At 31.5% G+C, this 22,064-nt stretch overlaps 2 protein-coding genes and 2 long non-coding RNA genes across 4 annotated transcripts; 1 reads left to right on the plus strand and 3 right to left on the minus strand.

Moving 5' to 3' along the window:
* Positions 1-8,057: 8,057 nt before the first annotated feature.
* On the minus strand, positions 8,058-10,368 carry LOC121256609. Its single transcript, XM_041157451.1, has 3 exons — positions 10,095-10,368; positions 9,898-10,001; positions 8,058-8,485 (listed from the first exon to the last, which is right to left on the minus strand). Exons 1-3 carry the CDS (start codon positions 10,259-10,261, stop codon positions 8,454-8,456), a joined length of 303 nt encoding a protein of 100 aa, XP_041013385.1. The 5' UTR covers positions 10,262-10,368; the 3' UTR covers positions 8,058-8,453.
* On the minus strand, positions 9,562-9,891 carry LOC121256610. Its single transcript, XR_005939033.1, has 2 exons — positions 9,721-9,891; positions 9,562-9,606 (listed from the first exon to the last, which is right to left on the minus strand). It is a non-coding gene; the product is annotated as an uncharacterized LOC121256610 (long non-coding RNA).
* Positions 10,369-15,050: 4,682 nt separating the features above from the next.
* On the plus strand, positions 15,051-16,098 carry LOC121255689 (glycine-rich RNA-binding protein-like). Its single transcript, XM_041156170.1, has 2 exons — positions 15,051-15,235; positions 15,503-16,098. The coding sequence occupies exons 1-2, from the start codon at positions 15,125-15,127 to the stop codon at positions 15,893-15,895; spliced, it is 504 nt and encodes a 167-aa protein (XP_041012104.1). The 5' UTR covers positions 15,051-15,124; the 3' UTR covers positions 15,896-16,098.
* Positions 16,099-18,267: 2,169 nt separating this feature from the next.
* LOC121255839 lies at positions 18,268-19,300 on the minus strand. Its single transcript, XR_005938861.1, has 3 exons — positions 19,078-19,300; positions 18,912-18,945; positions 18,268-18,418 (listed from the first exon to the last, which is right to left on the minus strand). It is a non-coding gene; the product is annotated as an uncharacterized LOC121255839 (long non-coding RNA).
* Between the last annotated feature and the right edge of the window lie 2,764 nt (positions 19,301-22,064).

Genomic DNA, 22,064 nt, shown 5'->3' on the forward strand with positions numbered 1-22,064 from the left:
CCACACATTCTGTTAAAGACGGAGTATAGGACACACTCTATAGACAAAATCCAAGAGATTATATATTTTTTTTTTAACCTAAAAATAAAGGAAATAACAGAAAACGAAAAGATACATGAGAAAATAGCGACTTACAGCTTAGAAAGTTATAGATCCGATTTTCAACCTTAGAGGAAATAAAAAATACAAACACTGATAATGTGGTGGCGCGTGAGGGACTGCCTCCTGCAAGTATGGCAGAATGTCAAGTTTAAAGAAACAAATGGTCATGGTCCCAAAAAAGTCGTGCGTAGTGGCGATAGAGCTTCTTTTATGGTAACGCATGGATGTCACGTGCGTACTTTGAGTCGAGCGTGTGGCTCATGCGCTGCTCTGTCTATTCAACAAGATTCTTCGTCTGTTTGAAGGATCAATGCTTTGAGAATCTTATAGTGGGGCGTGTGGTAGAAGGGATGAGAGATGAACATCTGCATTTCTCCCTATTGTGAACAAAAAATAAATAAGATTAACAAAATTAAAAAAAAAAATTAAAAAAAAAAAAAAAAAAAAAAAAAAAAAAAAAAAAAAAAAACAAAACAAAACAAAACTAGAGAGGAGGGATGAGGGAGGAAAGGACGAGGTAAGGAGAACTAAAGCCAAACCCTTTTGAGGGAGGCGACTTATTGAGGGAAAAGGGAGAGATAGCGATAATAGGACTTAGGGATATGGTTGATCCGCACACCTGTCTTTTCATTCACCTTAATTAGGCCTTCAATTGCAATAAATAAATTTTCTTAGCTGCTAGTTCCCTGCTCCATCTAGCTTGGCCAAATTATGATATACGATAAAATACATACAATAATATTAAACGATGAGATGTGATATTTTTTGTGAGTTGAATAAAATTTTATATATTATTTTTAATATTATTATTTTAAAATTTAAAAAATTAAATTATTTATTATATTTTATATAAAAATTTAAAAAAATTATAATTATGAGATGAGATAAGATGATATTATTTCTCTATCTAAATAAGTCTAATAGTGTATAAATTTAGTGCACTTTCTTTACAAAAATAAGATTTATTATTAAAAAAATATATAAATTTCAGATTTATCCATCATTTTTAAAATGAATGCACAAAATTTAAACAAGTTATAAATATCATTTTTTAAATATATTTATTTTAAAATGAGTTTTTTTTTTTAAAACCTAAAAAGATGAGTTTAATATTTGAAATACTGCTAGTGTAAAAAATAATTAAAATTGGTCAAAGTAGGGAACAAAAAATTTAAAATCTGATTCACTGGGCTCTTGTCACTGTCAAAATACTGTCAGTGTCAATCTAAATTGTGTTTCTTTGCGAGCACATTTAAGACTTTATTTGAATTTTTAATTACTCTCAATTCATCTCAATTTATTATTATAATTTTTTTAAATTTTAATATAAAATATAATAAATAATTCAACTTTTTCAAATTTTAAAATAATAATAATATTAAAAATAATATTTTAATAATATTTTATCATCTCAACTCAACTCAATCCATTTCAATATCCAAACACACTCTTAACTCTTATGCGTTCCCCCCATTCGAGGCTCGAAAGTAACACGCAAGCGAGATTCTGAATTTGTCTGCTGCATTAATTTTATAAAAAATAATAATAAACTTATTACTTCTTAAGAAAATGATAGCACTACTACATTTTTATTATTTATTTACTATTTTATTTGTATTTAATTTTTTTTAATTTTACTTAATAATTAAGAAAGTAAATATTAATAAAATTATATATTTTTTAATCTTTTCTTAACAATTAAGGATGTTAAAAAAATATTTAAAAAATAATAATAAAAAAATACATTATAAGTAATAAATAAGTAGTAAAAATGTAGTAACTCTATCACTACCTTACTTTTTATTATTTATTTGGATGAGCGGTGCTACTCTGCATCGCTTCTTGTTTTTAGTTTTTTTTTTCATATTTTTTAATATATTTAAATATTTTTAAAAAATAAGAAAAATATACCAATACACTTAAAATCAATTTCTTAATCACTAAATAAAAATATATATATTTTTTGCAGCAACACACTAGAGCGGTACATTTTAGACGGCATACAAGCTTTTCTCTTATTTGGATAGTGAGATGATTACTATCATCTTACTACCTATTTATTACTTATATTATATTTTATATTTTATATTTTTTATCATTTTCTTTTAAGTATTTTTTTACCATTTTTAATCTTTAAGAAAAAATTAAAAAATATACAATTTTATTAATAACTACTTTCTTAATCATTAAATAAAATAAAAAATACAAATACAAGTAAAATACAAAAAAAGTATTAAATGAGTTGTAGAAATGTAGTAACTTTATCATTATCCTACTTATTTACTATTTATTTTATTTTATTTTTTATTTTTTAAAATTTGTTACTTAATGGTTGAAGAGTGACTATTAGTGAAGTTGTATAATTTTTTTAATTTTTTCTTAATGATTAAGGATGTTAAAAAAATATTTAAAATAAAATAATAAAATAAAAATTTTAAATATACTGTAGAGTAATAAAATGGTAGTAAAAGAGTAGTAAATCTATCATTATCCTTTTATTTCACCATCACTTTTGTTGAACATTTTTTTTATAAAAAAAAACAAAAAGGAAAATTACTACTGCTGTTTTCAGAGAGTTAGGCTTCGTTTGGATCCTCAACTCATCTCAACTCATCATTACAACTTTTTCAAATTTCAGCACAAAATATAATAAATAATTCAACTTTTTTAAATCTTAAAATAATAATAATAATAATAAATAATATTCTAACAATATTTTATCATCTCAATTCAACTCAACTCACTTCAACATCCAAAACAACCTTAGAGGTTAAAGAGACAGAAAGGTGGCTTGATTAATGTGGTCCTGGTTCAGCCTCTTTCTTATAAGTGAGGGGAAATTTTTAAATATGTCTATCAAATGTGATCATTCCTATACATGTATATATTTATAATTTTTATAATTTTTTTAATGATTAAAAAATTATTATTAGTGAATTTATTTTTGTAATGAGTAAGGATGTTTAAATCTATGTCATTTTGGAAGTGCTGACAAGATAATTACCATACTAAAAGCAGGCCAAAAAAATTTCAAAATCTAATAAGATCTAAGATTTGGTTCTTCTGAAAAAAACTTTATGAAATTATTTAATATATATTTATGAAAAACCTGCCTTGGTGTCTCCTGAAGAAAATAGAAGAGAAGAGGATTGTGGTGGAGGAGAGTCAACTGCATTTAGTGGTCAAAGACTCAAAACACTGTGTCTGTGTCTGGAACAATGCATCACTCCCCCTTCTTCTGGTGAAGGTTCCAACAACGTTAACAAATAAAACATTAATAAAAGGTCGCAACAACATTACAAGTGGGCACTACTGTTGCCACGTGTTTATTTTTCCCATCTTTTTCAAAGTATCTAAAAGTATTTATGATTGCAAAACGATATCCTAATAATTCCTTTTCAGAGATCGGAAAAAAAAATGCAACTACTTTGAAAAATACTAGCAAGAGGTTCTTTATTGTGAATGATGCTATTTACCATAGAATTTGATGCTTTTATTCACATTTGTCACTCAACATATTTCAAGTGATTGCGTATTTAAGTAATAAATATATAAAGTCAGTTAAAATATTTCATATAATATGCATGATTAAAAATAATAAAATTTAGTAGAAATTAAAATATTTCAAACTGTCTTATTTTTGATCTATTATGTTAGATATGACATTTTTATCATTTTTAGATTATCTTTTAATTTTTAAAAATTAAATTTAAAGATTGATGGGTGGTGTCGATTTTTCTTCCAAATTTTGTCTAACTCAAATTCAAATGGAGCATTGACATTTTGTCTGTTTTTAATTTTTGTGGTTTGAATATTGATTGGGAAATGAGAAAAACAGTAGCGCTGCTTGTGACTTTTGAAGATGAATAATCATACTCTTATATCTCATTTAATGCTATTTTATTATTCAGCTATTTTTATTTCCTTTTGCTATTTGAATATGAGTTACAAATCTCAGAATATGATCATAATTTAAAAGAAAATAAATTCAATCAACTAACTAATTATGTAATTTAATTAAAAAATAAATTCAATTTTTAAAAATTGATTCAAATAGTTAAAGAATGTCAATTTTTATAAAATTTAATTTATTCTTAATCAAATTATGTAATTACGTTAGTTAATTCAATTTATTTATTTTTAAATTATACAACAATGTATGTTATGAGATTTTTAATCTAAATTCAAACAAATAAAAGAAAAAAAATAAATAATAAAATAATAAAAAATAAAGGGTAATATATCATTATCCTTTGCAGATTAGTGCAAAAATAAGTAAAATAAATGACGCGTTATATGAAGTGGGCGTGGATCGAGGTGGACCGAGTCCTTCTCTATCCGTCGGAGGTGCATTTCTTCTTCTCCTCCTCCTCCTCCTCCTCCTTCTCCTTCATCTTTTTTTTTTTTTTTTTTTTCCTCTCTAAATTATAAATAAGTCATTCAACCACCACTTGCTGCGGATCGTAGCGTGGCGTATGTTTACCATTCTCTCTCTCTCTCTCTCTCGGGGTCTGAATGTCGGCTGCATTGTCGGCTACCACCCCATAAAATAATTATAGAAAATTTAAACATTATTTTGTTGTGTTAAATTTTTATATTTTTTGCTTGTTTTCCCACGGAAAATACGAGGTGTGCTTTAAAAAGATTCGGCTGCTCCAACTGCCTCCAAACTTATTTTTTTTCAATGTTAGCCATAATTTTAAGAGAACTAATACCTTAAAACGGAATTACCATCCATTTATTATTCTTAATAATATTTAAATCCATCAAATCAAAACGAAAGTCAAACTGAAATTTCAAAAAATATACTATTTTAATCTATAGTTTTGTAAACAAATTGTTAAGCAGTAGTTACTCTTATCATTTTTCTAATTGTATTGTGTTTGAGTATTGTTTATTGAAAAAAAAATATTTATTATTAAAAAGTGATTTTTAAATTTTTTTTAGTTGAATTCTATATTAATTTGTTTTTTTAACAATTATGTTTAAAACTGCAATTTGGAACAAATCAGGGACAGAAGCAACTGCAAGTAAAGTTGTAGTTAAAATATTTGAAAAGTGGGAAAGACATTAAGTACAATATAAATATTAAATGATAGATGTATGTTTTTCTTACGTACCCTCCTTGCTTGAGCAAGATAAATACTATTTTTAATAACATAAAGACTGATCATAAAAAGACACTAACCACCACAAAAAATTCAGGGGCCAAAGGAGGGATCTATGATTTACTACTCTTGGTCCTAATAGCATCTACTATTAATTTAAGAATAATTCTTCTTATCAGTTACTATTCACTACCACACATCCCAAGCCCTATAAAAAAAAAAAAAAAACTATCAGGTGTAGAATATGAGGATGAATAGTGACTGATGTATAGCAAAATCCTTAATTTAATATTTTTGAGGAATTGGGCCTTACAACTTTTACTATTATGATATAATACAAAAGTTCGTGGGATGCAGTGAATATAATTATTGGAAACGAGTTATGGAAATACTGATCATGTTGGTGTTTTTATTCAGAGAACTTTATATGGAGAAGTACAATATTTTTCTTCTATTTTCTTTTCGTGAGACCCCAATATTCCTTAACTGCGAAGTGTCATAGATATGTCATATGTGTGAATTACTCATTCATTCAACAAACATGATCAAGAGGACAAAGAGACAACGACTGATACAAATGGCAATAACCACGAGCTAGTTCTGGATCAATCAAAAGGATTGGGTTAGGCGTAGAAGGTCTGCAAAGTTGGCACGAATCATGAGTCTTGTCGTGGGAACATGTCGGATGACACAATACAGCTAACATAACACATCAAAAAAAATAATGTCTGTATGAATATGTTTTAGAAAGGGTAGAACTCTGGTGGGATATTATATTGATACCGTGCAATCAATTTCATGCTTTTGGTGGACGACTTATTTTTTAAGAAAGAATTATTGTTAGCTTGCTTATGTGAATGGATCTCCATGTACCGTCTTAGTCAATTATTTGGAATAATCCAAGAAGTATATATTTATTTGAGAGAGAGAGAGAGAGAGAGAGAGAAGAAATTATCCAATTTGGCAGTGGAGTTTAAAAAACCTATTTTAGAGTAGACTAGAAAATTAGTTTATCAACCAATAAATGGTTTCTCAGTTGCGTGAATTTTAATGATACAACTGTTGAAAAAGTATGTCCCTTGAAGACATATTCCATACAGATCTTTATAAACCCAAGTAGTTTGGGCCATATAATTTATTGCAAACTCATACCAACACTTTTTTTTTTTTTTTTTTTTATATATTATAATAAAAACACTATTTATCATAAAAATCGAACTGATAACATAAGATATACATTTCAATAACATCAATAATAATAAAAAAATATTTTCTACAATGCTATGTAAAATAATAATAATAATAATAATAATAATGGGGAAAAAGATATATATATATATATATATTTTTTTTTTCTAAGAGGGAAAATATATGGATGGCTTGCTATGTTGAATTGATGTAGAGATGTTTGTCAACAAAAGAAGATAACAGTGAGGCGCCACTATGTTTGAGATGCATTCTAAAAAGATGTAATCATACTTGGTCAAATTTGTCGATGATGCAAACCCTTGGAAAGTTCCTAATTTTTTTTTCTACCTTCTGGCTTCTGCTGTACTGTTGCAATCGTTCTGACTTCCCTTATGTATAAATTTATCAAATAAATACTTTTAAATACGCACATGATAATATGACTTTCCTTATTGGCAAAAACTTACCATTTTATTTGACTTTGACGAGATTAGAGATCTGATCAAGCGAGCACGCTTAAAAGGATAATAGGATAAAGGCATGAGAGAGAGAGAGAGAGATTGATTTCCCATCAAACCAAATGTGTGTTTTTTTTTTATAAAATTGTGGTGACCAATGGCCCATAGCCAGCAATCCAGTTGAAATTGGGCTGAGACCTATCCAATCTTATACAGTTGGAGACGGGCTTTATTAACCTATCTATTTTAATAAGCTAATTGTACACCTATGATTCTATGAAGGGAAGCGCTAGAAACCGGACGGGTGACTTTCACTATTTTACACCAAACCAATAATAAAAAAACACGTAGGGATTCTAACCAAATTAATGATACAATTGCATGCAGAGCATTAATTTTTAATTACTTTCGTCTTCTTCTCCCGCCCAACCCAATCTCCTCTCCCCCCTTGTCTCCCTCCTCGTCAAGCAGAGACTCGAACCTTTCTCCCTCCACTCTCTCTCTCTCACACACTAAAATACTATATCTCTCTGCCTCGAAAGTCTGCATCGAAGCCCCCTCGTCACACCCTCTCTCTCACTAAAATACTCCATCAACAAGTGAAGACAAGAAAATACTTTCCATATGGTGTCCGCTCTTACTGAATAGTTTAAAATATTCACTATAAGTGAAGATGATAAAATTTCAATATGGATTACAATGAAGAAACTTTTATGAAGAGTTTCATCCTGGCAGAAAATTTCAATGAAGATAAAAGAGGTACTTGCTAAAATATCTTGAGTGGTTCCAATCCAGATGAGGAAGATGGGTTTGTTCGAAATCTCTGTTAGAAATCTGCTTAAATGAGTTCAAAATCTTTTGAAAGAGATGAGTTCAAAATCTATTGACAGAGATGGGTTTGAAATGTGTTCGACAGAGGAGAAGAGAGGAGAGGAGAGAGAGACTCTGGAAGACGGGGGAGAGAGAGGAGAGAGAGGAGAGAAAGGACAAGGGAGAGGGAGGGGAGGACTGGGGAAGAAGGAAGAAGGAAACGTTCGCACCTACCATAAGTCTTATGAGTCTCTTACGTGAGTCTCTTACGTGTCCACATTTTATTGAAGGCTGTAAAACGAGAACAACACCCGACCGGTTTAAAGTTAATCTCTTCTATGAACAGTGCTGCAGAGAGAGAGAGAGAGTGAGTGAACAGCATCTTGGCGTCTTCCACAAAGAGCAATTTCCAACTTTAGTTTCTTGAAAAAACCAAAATGTGACTTAATAATTCCTTTCCCAAAACTACACTTGCAAGAGAGACATCGTTTCACAAAATGGATTTATCCAACTCAGTCATTTATTCCCTCAAATGATTTAATGACGTTATAATTGAAAGCAACAGGAAAAAACACAGATGCACTCATGAAAGTTGTATCAGATTTATCATATAGCAAAGTGGGGAGAATTTCAGGAAACAGCTCCATGTTTGCTATTTTCAGTAAAAGAACGTTAAAAAGCATGTTTGGCAATTAAGCCTGGAAGACCGAAACTCCAACTCTGGAAAAGAACTGATCAGGCAATGATAAAAATCAGAACAAACTTTGATCTGGGCATCCACTCAGTACTAGATGGGACTGAGATAGTTCACAAATCTACCTGTCATCAAGACAGGGAAGAAAACAAATGTTACGAATTTGCTTCTAATGGCAACAATCAATACTTTTTTTACGAACCTAAAAATACAAATATTTCAATCTTTACTTAATGCTACATATCCCTTTTCCCATTAGAAGGAGAGGGAGAGGGAGAGGGAACAAGGAAGAAATGAATACCCTTTTTTTCTTTTTTACCACGCAAAGATTTTATCTGTTAGTTCCTAGTTCCCACTCTTTTCATCTTTGCTCTTTTCCAGGCAATGTTACACAGCAATAAATTATAATTCAAGCCACATTTTTTTATGCCCCCTAAACAAAGAAAAGGAAAAAAGACGATGAAACATCCTACTCATTGGAAACTGGACAAGAGGGGGCTAGATGGCAGGAAGCCACAGGCACTCTCTCAAGTTGGGTAGTGAATCCATATTCGGATTGGAACCTAGAACTTAGTACATGTCAAACACTTGGAAGTAACCCAAGAACCATCAAGCCACCACCCTTGGAGGTCCTTAATGTAACAATCTACTATTTGTCGTGAGGGCCATATGCAGTTCTTCCTTCAGCATATGGGCTCCAGGGTCTATCTGTAGATCACTGAAACGTAGCATTGTGCCATATTCACTTTGATATTTGATGACAAGGGATTTGACGATCAAGGTGTTATTTGAGAACTTTTCTTCCCTCATCGGGCTTTCTAAAACCCAATGCTGTCCGGCTCTTGGAGTGTATAAGGACAACAGAAAAAGAAAATTGAACTGGCTTCCTTCTTAAGGTTTCATTAGATATTAGCACTTTTATTTCCCTCACATCCATAGAAGCTCGACTTTGGATCTCTAAATGAGATACATGGAGATGTAAAAACAATGAACACTAACTTGCCTGCAGATGCTATATTGCCATGGCAGCTGAAATTATGAGGAACGACCCTTGATTTCCATATAATTATTTAGCCGCCGCCACCCAAAAGTTAATTGACAAAGTAGAGATACTTAGCAAGATAGATGCTTATTGCAACTAATTACGTTTATGATAAATTACTGATCATCTTGAAGTATTAATATTATTAAGTATCATAACTGTCTTCTGAATGACTTGGTTAAAGCACTGTCATTGAACACTACCCTATAGTGTGTGCTGATACATCAATCAAGTTCTATCTACCCTATAGTGTGTGCTGATACATCAATCAAGTTCTATCATTACCGGATTGTAGACAATGCTCACCACCAAAAAAACCTATAGTGTGTGCTGATACATCAATCAAGTTCTATCATTACCGGATTGTAGACAATGCTCACCACCAAAAAAAGTTGCAGAGCAGTCGAAGAGCTCACTAGCAACAGGATAATTGCCAGATACGAAACGCATATACATTAACATAATGCTTTTAAAGAGACAGAGGGAGCGAGATACCTTCAGTAGAGGTGATGGCTTCGCTTGGGAGCTTCGAGACCAGGCAGGCGGAAGCGATTGCGGAGTGGACGGGTTGAAGAGAGCTCAGCTCTCGTCGGACCAACCTTTCAAAGCCAGTCGAATTCAGAGCGGATTAAACACTAGTATCAGATCACAGAGAAGAGATAGAAGAAGAAGATCCAGGACAAGAGTAGAACCTTGGATGAAGAGGAGGGGAGATTGGAGTCCGAAGAGGGACGAAACTGGAAGGACGCAGTGGCACTGAAAATCTTCTCGTCGACGAAGAAAACGAATAATTCTTCGATGCTGCTCTGCACAACGCAAACAGTCGTGAGGACCTTCCAATAGCCATGGAAGTAGCCATATCTCTCTCTTTCTGAGTCTCACTTCGAATCGAACCCTAAAATGCTAAAACCCCTGTAAAAACCCACAGATGGCGTCAGATACGCACGTTGAAATGGACTTTGCAGTCTTGTTGTTGGACTGGACTGGATCGGCCGCCTCAAATATTCAGGCCCATCAGATTTTTATTTTTTTCTATAATTTAAAGAGATACAAATGAAATATATGAATCTCACTGTGTATCATATTATGTACATATTGTCTACAAGAAACATTTAATATCATAAGTTTCATAGATTATTTCTATCTCTCTAAATTATAAAAAATATTTAAGATTAAAAATTTATAAAGATCTTAATCTAAGGTAGGCTCTCTGCTAACCATGGTCTCATTGGGAACATATAATTAAAGGCCTTTCTAAAAGAGAAAAAACTAAATAATTACAGTCTCAAAAGATGTTTGCTTGGAAGGTTATGAGATCTAGAATTAGGGTTCGTTTGGATTCAGAAATCATCTCACTTCATCTCATCTCATCATTATAACTTTTACAAATTTTTATATAGAATATAATGACCAATTTAATTTTTTCAAATCTCAAAATAATAATATATTAAAAAATAATATTATAATAATATTTTATTCAATTCATATAAAATTATCTTATCTTATCTCATCTCATTTCATCTCACTATTCAAACGAACCCTAAGTTGTTCAATCTAAAACTAGAGAATGAAAAAGCACATATACCGGATTTTTTTTTTTCTAATGAATTTCCTAAAGGAAAAAAGAGAGAATATTATGTATGGATTAGAGAAATGATATTTTTACTATAGAATGTGCAAGTACGATATACTTTTTTTGAAAATAAAATAAATATAAAAATCACATAAAAAATTAATTTTTTAATAATAAATTTCATTTAAAAAAAATTACACCACGCATATATCCAACTGTATCTAATATTACCATCCGGCCCAAGACCAAGACTACCAACAATTTCTTATTCGTTTGAAGCAAGCCCACGATGACTAATCTCTACTGGCGGTCCATTCATATCACATTCCGAAAGCGGTAATTGCTCCCATATCAAACGAAAGGGTATCTTACATAGAATATTTCTGAGGTATGATGAGGGGCAGAGATGTACTTTTACAGACGTCAGATATTTTTAACACATTTATGTGAGATATTTTCAGGGACAGATATGGGTCCTACTCAATAAAGTCACGGGAAGGGACCGATGTGGACCCTACTACATAACCTTCTTGGTCGCTTCCTTTTTTTTTTTTTTTTTTTCTTTTTTTGTTAACTACGGTTTGTCCACGACAGATTGCCCGCTGCAGCACTGCATTGACTCTCTCTCCAACCCGTGTTTGGTTACAGATACAATACTATCCTTAACGCACTCTTGCTCCCATTATCCGGTCCTAATTCCCCGATAGGGAAATTTCTTTTTCTCCCGTACTTAAGGTTCGGTTTGTATTTGTAATTCATCTCAATTCATCTTAACTTATTTTACTATTATTTATTAATTTTAACTCATAAATTTTATTATTATTCATAACTTATTTTATTACTATTTACAATCCATCTCAATTCATATCTGAATCTAAACGACACCTCTCAAACTGTTGAGGAATTACAAGTCTTGGAAATTTTTTTTTTTCCCTCAACAAACAGTTATCCGTTCCGAGTTATATTAAGCTCTTGTAAGCTCGTGATTATCATGAAGTCACTCTAACACGAGGACACTAATTATTATATGGTGGTTAAATAGTCATCATCATTTTATGGAGTGAAAAGGATGATTGATATATTCAAAGGCATTATTTTTTGAAGAAGCATTTGAATGTTAAGAAGAGTCAAGTTAAAATAAGTTAAATTTTATATAAATAGTAGTGAATTGAGATGGTAGAGTGAGTTTTATGAGACTCACTTAAAATGAATTTAAATGTGTTTGAATGTTAATATAGGTTTAGATATATTTATAAAAAATTAAAAAAAGTTATAGATTTCGCGTATAAAGATGTGTTGAGTTGAAAAATATTGTAAATATCTCATATAAAAATATCTTAAGTTTAGTGATGTTTACTAATTTAGAAATTGTGTATTTAGATGTTAGCTTAAGCTTAAATTTAAAATCCACTCAAATAAGCTCAGTTGCTTCTAATATTTCTTTTTTTATTATGATTGTTCTATTGTTGTTGGGATTTAGAATAATGTTGTAAAGTCCGAAAGATATTAGATAGTTTACTATCGTCGTATCATTTAAAAAATTGTTGAGTGGCTGAAAATTTAATATTTTGTGAACGGATTTATAATTAAGTCGATGACTCTCACAAAAATTAAAACATTTCTATTTGAGGATAAATATTCTATTCTTTTTTTTATTTTTTATTTTTTTATTATTTTTTAAAGTTTTGACTTCCATCATTCGGGTGAACAAAGTTTTTCTTGAAATTAAGTTGAAGAAAATTTCTTTCAACCCATTTTAAAATTGACATATGTCATTTGAGGATGTGACAAATATATACTTTTTAAGTTATAATTTTTTCTTTAAAGAAAATATGCTTATTTCATGTTTAATAGACATTTATCATATTTATAAATTAATTGTATAAAGGACGTGTCCCATCATCGGTCTTGATTGTTAACTTGTAAATCGTTACATATGCAGCACGGTGTGTCTGTAACACCTTCGATACTTAAGTCAGCAATAAGTGATGGATAATAACTCAAGAATGTTTAATCAGATCATTCAAGGGTTATCTATTGCTCCTGTATATAGGCGTGAAGAATGTTGGATGAGTAGCATAAATTGATCAACTTTGCACAATACTTGGCCGTTATAAGGCTTATCCCTGACGTATCAGAATGATTAGTTATGGGTATAGATGATGGGAACCAAAATGAGCCTAGTTTTAAAGATCATTTGTAAGTTCCAGATGAGTCAATTACAAGATCAAAAGCTAAGAAAATAAAGAAGTAAAATAAAGATTGGTGCAATCCACTTTGGATGAAACTAGCAAGAGCCCAACTCACAAAATGGACGTTAAAGAAAAAGAACTAGTTTTGATCCACTTGATACATGCTGTGGGAGACATAACTTAGAGTTATTGTTTGGATCTATTGTTATTGAATGCTTTCAATTTATTAAAATCATTTAAATGATTTATTTTATTAGTTTAGAATAAGTGGGTTTGAGGGTGCTTGGTCCACATGTGTCTTATTTCTTATGAACTAGGATTTTTAGAAAGACCTTGTATTTTGGCCAATAGCTTATTTAGAAAATTACTTTTTAAGAACTAGAGTTTAATGAGGTACTGTTACGAGTTACAGTAGCCGTGGTACTATTCATCCAGGATTATTTTTGGAAGAAAAAACTTTATTTTGGTTAGGGTTTTAATTAGGTTTAGGTTTAAATACTTTTTGTAGCCTCTTTTGAAGTTTTTAGACAATATTGAATCTTATTTGTGAGTTAAGTTTATTCCTCTTGTTCTTGATTGAACTTTTGAACTTAGCAAAGGTAAATCACAACCTTTGTGGTGTTCCTCTTTGTAATCTGAGTTCTTGAGACGGGTTCTTCAACGGATCTAGATTTTAATATAATCTAGGTTTTTCAAACGAGTTCTCATCGGGTCTAGATTCTCCATCCATTGACTTGATTTTGACTTTTTTGAGTGTGTTTTCATATTGATTGTGAGTTCAAGAGATTCTATTCCTACGAGTTCATATCAATAGAGCTAGCGTGTTGCGGCTTAGATCGCACTTGTTAATCCCTGTACTGATTTGAGGTGCTTAGACTTTGAGATGTTTAAGCCTGATGCATCCTCACGTCAGTTTGTTGACTCATTTGGTTTGGACACCATGCCCGATGCTTTTGACGGTTATTGCCCATCTCCACCTTTTGGCGGTCCTAGCACTTAGCCAGTTTTGACTTTTTATCATGTTATACTTTGCTTTGATTTCGCAATACTCATTCTTTTTACTTTGCGAGTGGCTTATCTTTGTATTTATCATTGTTGTTTAAGGATCGCGTGGTTTGTTGTCTTCTACGCCCTTTTTCATTGGCACCACTAGTATTGAGACTCATCATTGGTATTTAAGGGTTGTGTGGTCTATTGACCTCCGCGCCATTTTTCCTTGGCATTGCAAGTTTTGGGACTCGTAATTGGTATTTAAGAGTTGCATAGACCGTCAACTTTCACACTAATATTTTTTTTGCACCGCGAGTCTTTTGACTTGTAAATAATGTTTAACTTTTAAAGATCGTGTGGTTTGTTGACCTCTACTCATTTTTTCCTTAGCATCGTGAATTTTTAGATTCGTCATTAATGTTTAAGGATTGTGTGGTCTGTTAATATCTCTGTCTTTTTTTCTTGGATGGGTCGGAACGGACGCTTTATTTATTGTGAAATATAACGAGGATGAAACTTTTTTCAATTCAGTTCGAAAGAAAACTTTGTCGTATTTGGATAATAACATCAATATCTTTACAAAATTATTAATAGACCGGAGAAATTTTATAACCGCTTGGGAGATATTCTGACTAGACGTTTTGATATAAAATGATAAAAGTCATATTTTATTTAACGGCGGATCTAATTTTTCTAAAGATTGGATTTTTGTACGGGAATAGGCAACTCCGCATTCGTAATACAACTGCGAACATACTGGTATCTGTAACCAAACACGCCAGAACAATCACCGTTCTGGATCTAACTAGAGTTAGTAAATATACTGGGCAAAGGGCCCAAACTAACCCTAGTTACACCTCCACGGATCTATATAAAGCTAGGGTAAGGCACTCTTCATTTCTCGTGCTCTCCCATTCTTTCTCTGTATTTCCCTTCTCGTCCCTGTTCTAGGGTTTCATTGTCTATTATGTCTGCAGAAGTCGAATACAGATGCTTCGTCGGCGGGCTCGCCTGGGCCACCGACGACCAGTCCCTGGAGCGGGCTTTCTCTTCCTATGGCGATATCGTCGAATCGAAGGTCCGTTTGACGTTGCAGAGATATCGGATCTGACTCGATTCGGCTTTGCGATCCAAATCTGATCTGATCTGCTCTGTTTGTGTTACTTGATTCTCTCTGTGTTACTATCTCTATGAACTGATTCTTTTATTACTCACACGAATCGGTACGTTCATCTTCCGCTTTGTTACAATAAGGCGAAGATCGATCGATTTCTGTAAATTGTAATTGATTAATTCGTCGTACATGCGGTGGATCTGATTAGATTTGGTTGTTTTTGTTTCTTAGATTATCAACGACCGTGAGACGGGGAGATCTAGGGGCTTCGGATTCGTAACCTTCAGCAACGAGAAGTCCATGAGGGACGCTATCGAGGGGATGAACGGTCAGAACCTCGACGGCCGTAACATCACAGTCAACGAGGCGCAGTCCCGCGGAAACGGCGGTGGTGGAGGCGGTGGCTACAGCCGCGGAGGTGGAGGTTATGGTGGTGGTGGTGGTGGACGCCGTGAAGGCGGCGGAGGATATAGCCGTGGCGGCGGAGGCTACGGTAGCGGTGGCGGAGGCTATGGTAGTGGAGGTGGAGGTGGCTATGGTGGTGCCCGTGAACGTGGGTACGGCGACGGTGGGTCTAAGTACTCGAGGGGAGGTGGTGGTGATGGTGGTAGCTGGAGGAGCTAAGAAGCTCAGGCTTAGGTGGATCGGGCTGTGTGTGTTTGTTGTTTTGAGTGGTTCTTTAGATAGTGAATCTGGTTTATGGATCTGAATGTGGTTATGTTATTGCTTTCAGTTTGGTGCTCTCCTTTTTGACCGATGGTTCCCGTGTTCTTTACCCAAAAAAGAAAAAAAGAAATGAAATCGAAAGAAGTGTATATCTTCCTTCACATTTTATGCTGTGTCTTCTTAATTTTCCTAAGATTCGAGTCACTAAACTTTGAATCAACATAATTCGATGTGGGCATTGATCTTTCTCAATTCCTAAGGAACAAAGCGAATTAAATACTAGACAGTTCTACATTAAGCATCATTTTGATTCTTTTCTTTCGAAAGTCAAATATTGGGTTTTGACATGCTGGGAATGTTCTCTCAAAACCCAATCTTTGAACTTTCCTTTTTAGAAAATGATTCGAGATTTTTATTTTGAAAACTGATTCTTAATTTTATATTTTTAGAAAATGATTTTTTTGTACAGTTAATTTTTGGATTTGGTTCAGGTATATTCTATTATCTTGAGGTTCTGCAGATAATTATTTATGCATTCAAATAAATTTATTCGAATGGATGAGAAAGTAAGTATATCATCATTTTATAAATATATATTTCTTTTAAAATAAATATAATATATGTAAAGGTTGTAAAAAATATTGTACTTTGGTTTCGCGAAATTAAAATATAAAAACTTTAAATAACATAGAACTAAACAGTGTTTGTATTTAGTTTAAAGAGAGAAAAACAAACTATTAATAATTTACTGCATAGAAAGAGAGTTGCACTACAATTTTAGGAAAATGACAGGATGATTTTTTCCTCTCATTTTAATAAACATCGTTTATGTATTTAATTCTTTTTAATGATATATGCGTCACGCCATCCGTCACTCAGGGCGGCAGAGTAACAGTAAGTAACAATCTCTATTCACATGATTGGAAAGTAATGCGAGGAACTTTAAAGTTGAGCGGTTTAGGCTGGTTTGTTTTTTAAGTGGGTCTAATTTTAAGTTAATTTTAATATTTTAATATTTAATTTTTAAATTATTAAATTTATTTCAATTCAAAATCTTCTTATATATGAGATTCATAATTTTTTTCAATTTAAAACATCTTTATACGTGAGATCTATAATTTTTTTTAATTTTTTATAAAAAATATTAAACTCATCTTAACATTTAAATATATTTTAAACTTAATTTAGATGGATCTCACATAATTCTCTTTATTACTTAATTCATTACATTTATAAAGAACTCAATTGAGTTCGGCTCAATATCTAAATACAGTCTTAGTTTCATCTTCAACTTATTTCAACTGATTATAATTTTTTTAAATTTTAACATAAAATATAATAATTAATTTATTTTTTTAAATTTTAAAATAATAATAAAATTAAAAAATAATATTCTAATAATATTTTATTATTTTAACTTAACTCAATTCATTTTAACATCTAAACATAAACATAAGCTTGACAAAACCTCTACACATCATTTTTTTTAATATTTTCTGTAATTTTTTTTTTAAATTTATTCTTTTTAAACTAATTTAATTCTTTTATTCATTTTTCATATTTTATTCATATATTAAATATTTAATAAAATAAAAAAAAAATAAAAAAATTTGTGGTGTTTGAAGATTATATAAATAGTAAGAAGTTGTGAAATTTTTTTCTTTAAAGATAAGGAACGAACAACGCCGAAACTTCATAATTTTTTTCTACAAATTGATCCTATAGTTTTCAACCACTGTGCTAAAAGTGCATGATTTATTATTTTTAATTTAGCACTTTTAAAATTTATTTAAGTGTTATTCTGAATACCCCTGCGTATATGAGCTATTCCTATTTTCATTAATATAAATAAAATTTTACTTCTTACTTATATATAAAAAAAAAAAAAAAAATCTCTAACCACATGATTAGTGGTAATATTACTCGCAACTCTAAAAGTATTAGTATTGGATTATACAAATGTAAATGTAAAATTTACATAATATGACAATTTTAAATTTAGTTATTTCACTCAAAACTTATTCTCACATTGGATTATCTATCTAATTGTCAAAATAATAATAAAATATTATAAATTTAATAATATTTTTTTTTAATTTTTTTTATTCTATTGATATTTTTTCTAAATTAACAGCTACATGGAAATATTAATCTTATATAATATTAATTTTATATAATATTAATTTTATACAATCACCTTCCAAATTCATGGCATTTCATTGGAAGATGGCAGATTAGAATGTACTATTGGTATGTAATCTTAATTTTTGTTCAATTAATTTAGCAGTAATTATATGAACTGAGAGAAAAAAGAAAGAAATATCCCATAAGATATTAAGGTCGTATGAATGGAAGTAGAAATTGCATAGTAAATCTAGCTTGCTTGGCATGTTTATGCCCGATATTGGTTGCAACGAGAGGGGCAGGCTGGTGTGTGGGCGTTCCTCAAGTTTCATTCTTAAGTACTACAGGACATTACATCTGAGAAATTGTTAATGAACCGCATTAGCTAGCAAACAATGCTTGCAGTCGTTATATACACAAGTCCACAAGATCCAATATGAAGTTTCATTAACAGTACTGGTACAAATTTATTATATCAGCTCATGTTTTAAGAGCAGAGTCATCCTATAATGCATATCATGTTAGCTTCAAGATTACAGCCGATACATATGGAAATGTATGCCATATTAAAGTGATCACTACAAATAAATAGGAAAATTCATTTGTTTAACAATCATTGCTTGCAATATGTACAGCCACCATTTTTAAATAGTATGCTTTCCAACCATGTCAAGAAATTGACCAATCCCAATAGAGACAGCTAAACATTTTCTTATGAAACTCAAAACCCATTATGCCCACCAAAACCCAAAATTCAGATTACGCCATTTTCTTCACAGTTTCCATATCAACCAAATAGAAAGTTAACCAAAAAACCTACAAAACAAAAGAAAGTTGAGAGAGATAGTACCTTTATAATACAGAAATGGCAGAAGAGCAAAGAGCTGAAAACCCAAATAGGTTTAAGACTCAGTGAATGCCCATCTCCCTCATTCCAAAAACCAACAGGGAGAGAGAGGAATAAAGAGATATAGTAAAACAGGGGAGAGATCAAGAGATTTGAGAGGGAGATTTACCTGAACAATAATGGGCAGAATCGGCAGTATCCTTAGGTTGAACGTGGCGGCACCTGGCGGCAGTGGCTGGACCTCAAAGGACGGCGACAAGAGTGGTGAGAGACTGGGAATACAAAGCCCTAATTTGTAAGAGGAAAAATCAGGAGATTTTATTCCTTGATGGAGAGGATTTGCATGATTAGGGGGAACAAGAACGAAAATGGTGAAGAGGAGAGAAGAAGAAAGCTCGGTATGGGTCCTTGGGAAAAAGAATTTAGAGGAAAAGAAACCGGTGTTGAGTTTTATTGAATAAAAATAAGATTTAGTCTTTGTACAGTAGTCTTGCATATATGACTGTCGAGTATGATATACTGTAACTCAAAGTTATCTATTTTTACATTTGGATAATTCAATACAGGTAATTTTATATAAATTGAGTCGAATTTTACATTTTATTGACATTTGGATAAATCCAACACTAGTACTCTAAGATCTCACCATAGGCAAGGGATAAAGCCATCTCTTCTCTTCGCTAAGAAGATTAAAAAATGCCGGAATATGTATGAACTACAGCCGGGCTGCGCCATCAAACTCCACAACGCATCAATCTATTGAATTCCTTTTATGGTTAATTCTTTTGGAAAATCACTCTTATTCTAAAAATTTAAACTGATGAATAAATATAAATTTTAATTATTTATTTTATATCTTAACATTCTCTTTATATGTAGGCCAGACTTTCTCTCAACGAGTAGACTCAATATGTGAAATATTTAATTTAATGAGATAAAGTGTAGAATTAAAATTCAAACTTGGAATTTTTAATTTGTTATCATGTAAATTCATCACTTATTCCAAGAATTTAAATTAATGGAAATGCGTAAATTTAATTATTTGAATTTTATTTTTTTAACATCATCAAAGGAAAAATGTATGCAAATGAATGCATCCAGTTATATAATTTGGTATTTTCTGTCATTTTTAGAGCTTATGTCGATTCTTTTTTAGAGTTTTAGTTACATGGTTTTCCTTCGTTAAGAGAAGCTGAAGTTTATATCATTGTTGTCCGTTAATTGCCATCACCCTGTTTTCACAAGTTCTCCTTGTCACTTCCCGTCAATCTCATTATTTTCTTACCTGTGTACAAGCCTAGGCACGTGTAGAAGCCATATAACTAATAACATTACATTGCTTGATGAGTCTTAATCCTTGTAATGTTTTTAAAAGTGTCCATTCCCGCACTTTCTTTTTTCGTTTTTAATCTAAGGTTTCGAAAAGAGTAATGTTATATCACGAGGAAATTACACATAATAATCCTACAAGTTGACGTGACTTTATCTAATTTGTTAGATAATTTAGATCTACTTTTATAATAAAAGTAGCTTTATAATCTGACGAACTACATCAAACTATATTAGTTTGTGATATTATTTTTGTATAATTTCTTTGTGGCTAGAGTATTTTCTAAAGGAAAATATTAAATAGAGTAATATACGTCTTCCTCAATGCTAAATTCCCAATGGTTTATTCGTTTTATCCTTTAAAATATGTCACAAAAACTCACTTTTTTTATTTTATATATTGACTTTTACAATATATTATACATCGGTTTATCTATTTTTTCTTTATATCATTTAAATTTTATACTTTTTAATATATTTTATTCATTTCAAATAAAGTAAAAAGTAGAGAGAAATGAATAAAGAGTACTTCCTATAGTGAAGAAAAAAAATAGAAAGTAGAAAGAGATGAATTAAATATTTATATAAATATGTACAATGTCCCATAGATATAGAGATGATATTGTACCAAATTAGATATTAGCGGTAAAATATATAATCCGTTGAATGGGCTATTTTGAACTCTTTCCTTTAAATTTTACAAAAACATGCGTTATAGTCTTATAGATAACCCATTGAGAATGGTCTAAGGTTTTGTTTGGATCGTGAACTCATCATTATAATTTTTTTAAATTCTAACATAAAATATAGTAAATAATTTAATTTTTTTAATTTTTAAAATAATAATAATATTAAAAAATAATATTTTAATAATATTTTATCATCTCAATTCAACATCTAAATACAGTCTAAAGAGCGTGTAAAACTTGGAACCATGGGGACCCAGTTTGAGCAAAGTGGGGGAACTGGGCCACTAAAATTCCTCTGAAACGATCGAATCTTAAAGTGGGCATGTCCTGGCCTAGTTAATTGGCCTACAAGCTTCACTTTACGTATTTTCAACGGGCTCAGTCTGGACCTAGGGCATAGCTTCCATGCAAATTCCCGAATTCAACAGCTTTAGATCGTGTAAACTTAGGCCCATTCTGCTATCCTTGGGCTATCTTCAACCAATAGAATCAACATTGTTTATCTAGTTCTAAACTTGTGTTTTATATATGATCACATGATGTCTAGCTCGAGCCGGCTTGTATCCTTCGTAAATCATTTAAACTACGAAGGGACAAACATTTGACATCCAAATCAAGAAACAAGACATGTCGCAAGAGTCTAAAGAGTTGATGATTATGAATCTTGACACGTAGAAAAGATTCTTGCTATGAGATCCGTCTAAATCCAACACGGCTACTGTCCAAAACCCCCTATGAATGTAACATACCTACTGCCCAAAGGCTAGGTTCTTTCAGATAACAAGTCCAAGAACACAAGGATCTTGCTTAGACTTGACATGACTGGCATTGTAGGGCGGCAGGATTGGCTGCAACTGGTACCGGTTGGTTCTGTGGTCATTGCTTATTTTCCCAACAGTGAGTGCTGTGGTGATGAGCAAAATGACCACTGCATTTTTAACACGGACACTTGAATATATAAATAAATAAATATATGTGTGTGTCGTGTTTAATTGCTCTGTCGGCCTAAGATGGCCATGACACACGATGGGATTTTTTCTTGGACATGAAACTTTTCTAGTGCACAGATCTAAGTACAATTCACTTGACTTGATTATGTATGCCACTGTAAGAAGGTATGCAATTGTAAGATGTGGCA

The sequence above is a fragment of the Juglans microcarpa x Juglans regia genome, chromosome 3D (assembly GCF_004785595.1).
Source record: "Juglans microcarpa x Juglans regia isolate MS1-56 chromosome 3D, Jm3101_v1.0, whole genome shotgun sequence".
Lineage (NCBI taxonomy): Eukaryota > Viridiplantae > Streptophyta > Magnoliopsida > Fagales > Juglandaceae > Juglans > Juglans microcarpa x Juglans regia.

What these genes read in the sequence shown, in the direction of transcription:
- LOC121256609 (XM_041157451.1), bottom strand. Translation starts at nt 10,261, where the DNA reads ATGGCTACTTCCATGGCTATTGGAAGGTCCTCACGACTGTTTGCGTTG. An exon ending in TCCCCTCCTCTTCATCCAAG is followed by an intron (nt 10,002 to 10,094) that starts GTTCTACTCTTG and finishes TGGCTTTGAAAG; the next exon opens with GTTGGTCCGACGAGAGCTGA. An exon ending in AGCCATCACCTCTACTGAAG is followed by an intron (nt 8,486 to 9,897) that starts GTATCTCGCTCC and finishes TCTTGATGACAG; the next exon opens with GTAGATTTGTGAACTATCTC.
- LOC121255689 (XM_041156170.1), top strand. Translation starts at nt 15,125, where the DNA reads ATGTCTGCAGAAGTCGAATACAGATGCTTCGTCGGCGGGCTCGCCTGG. An exon ending in GCGATATCGTCGAATCGAAG is followed by an intron (nt 15,236 to 15,502) that starts GTCCGTTTGACG and finishes TTTGTTTCTTAG; the next exon opens with ATTATCAACGACCGTGAGAC.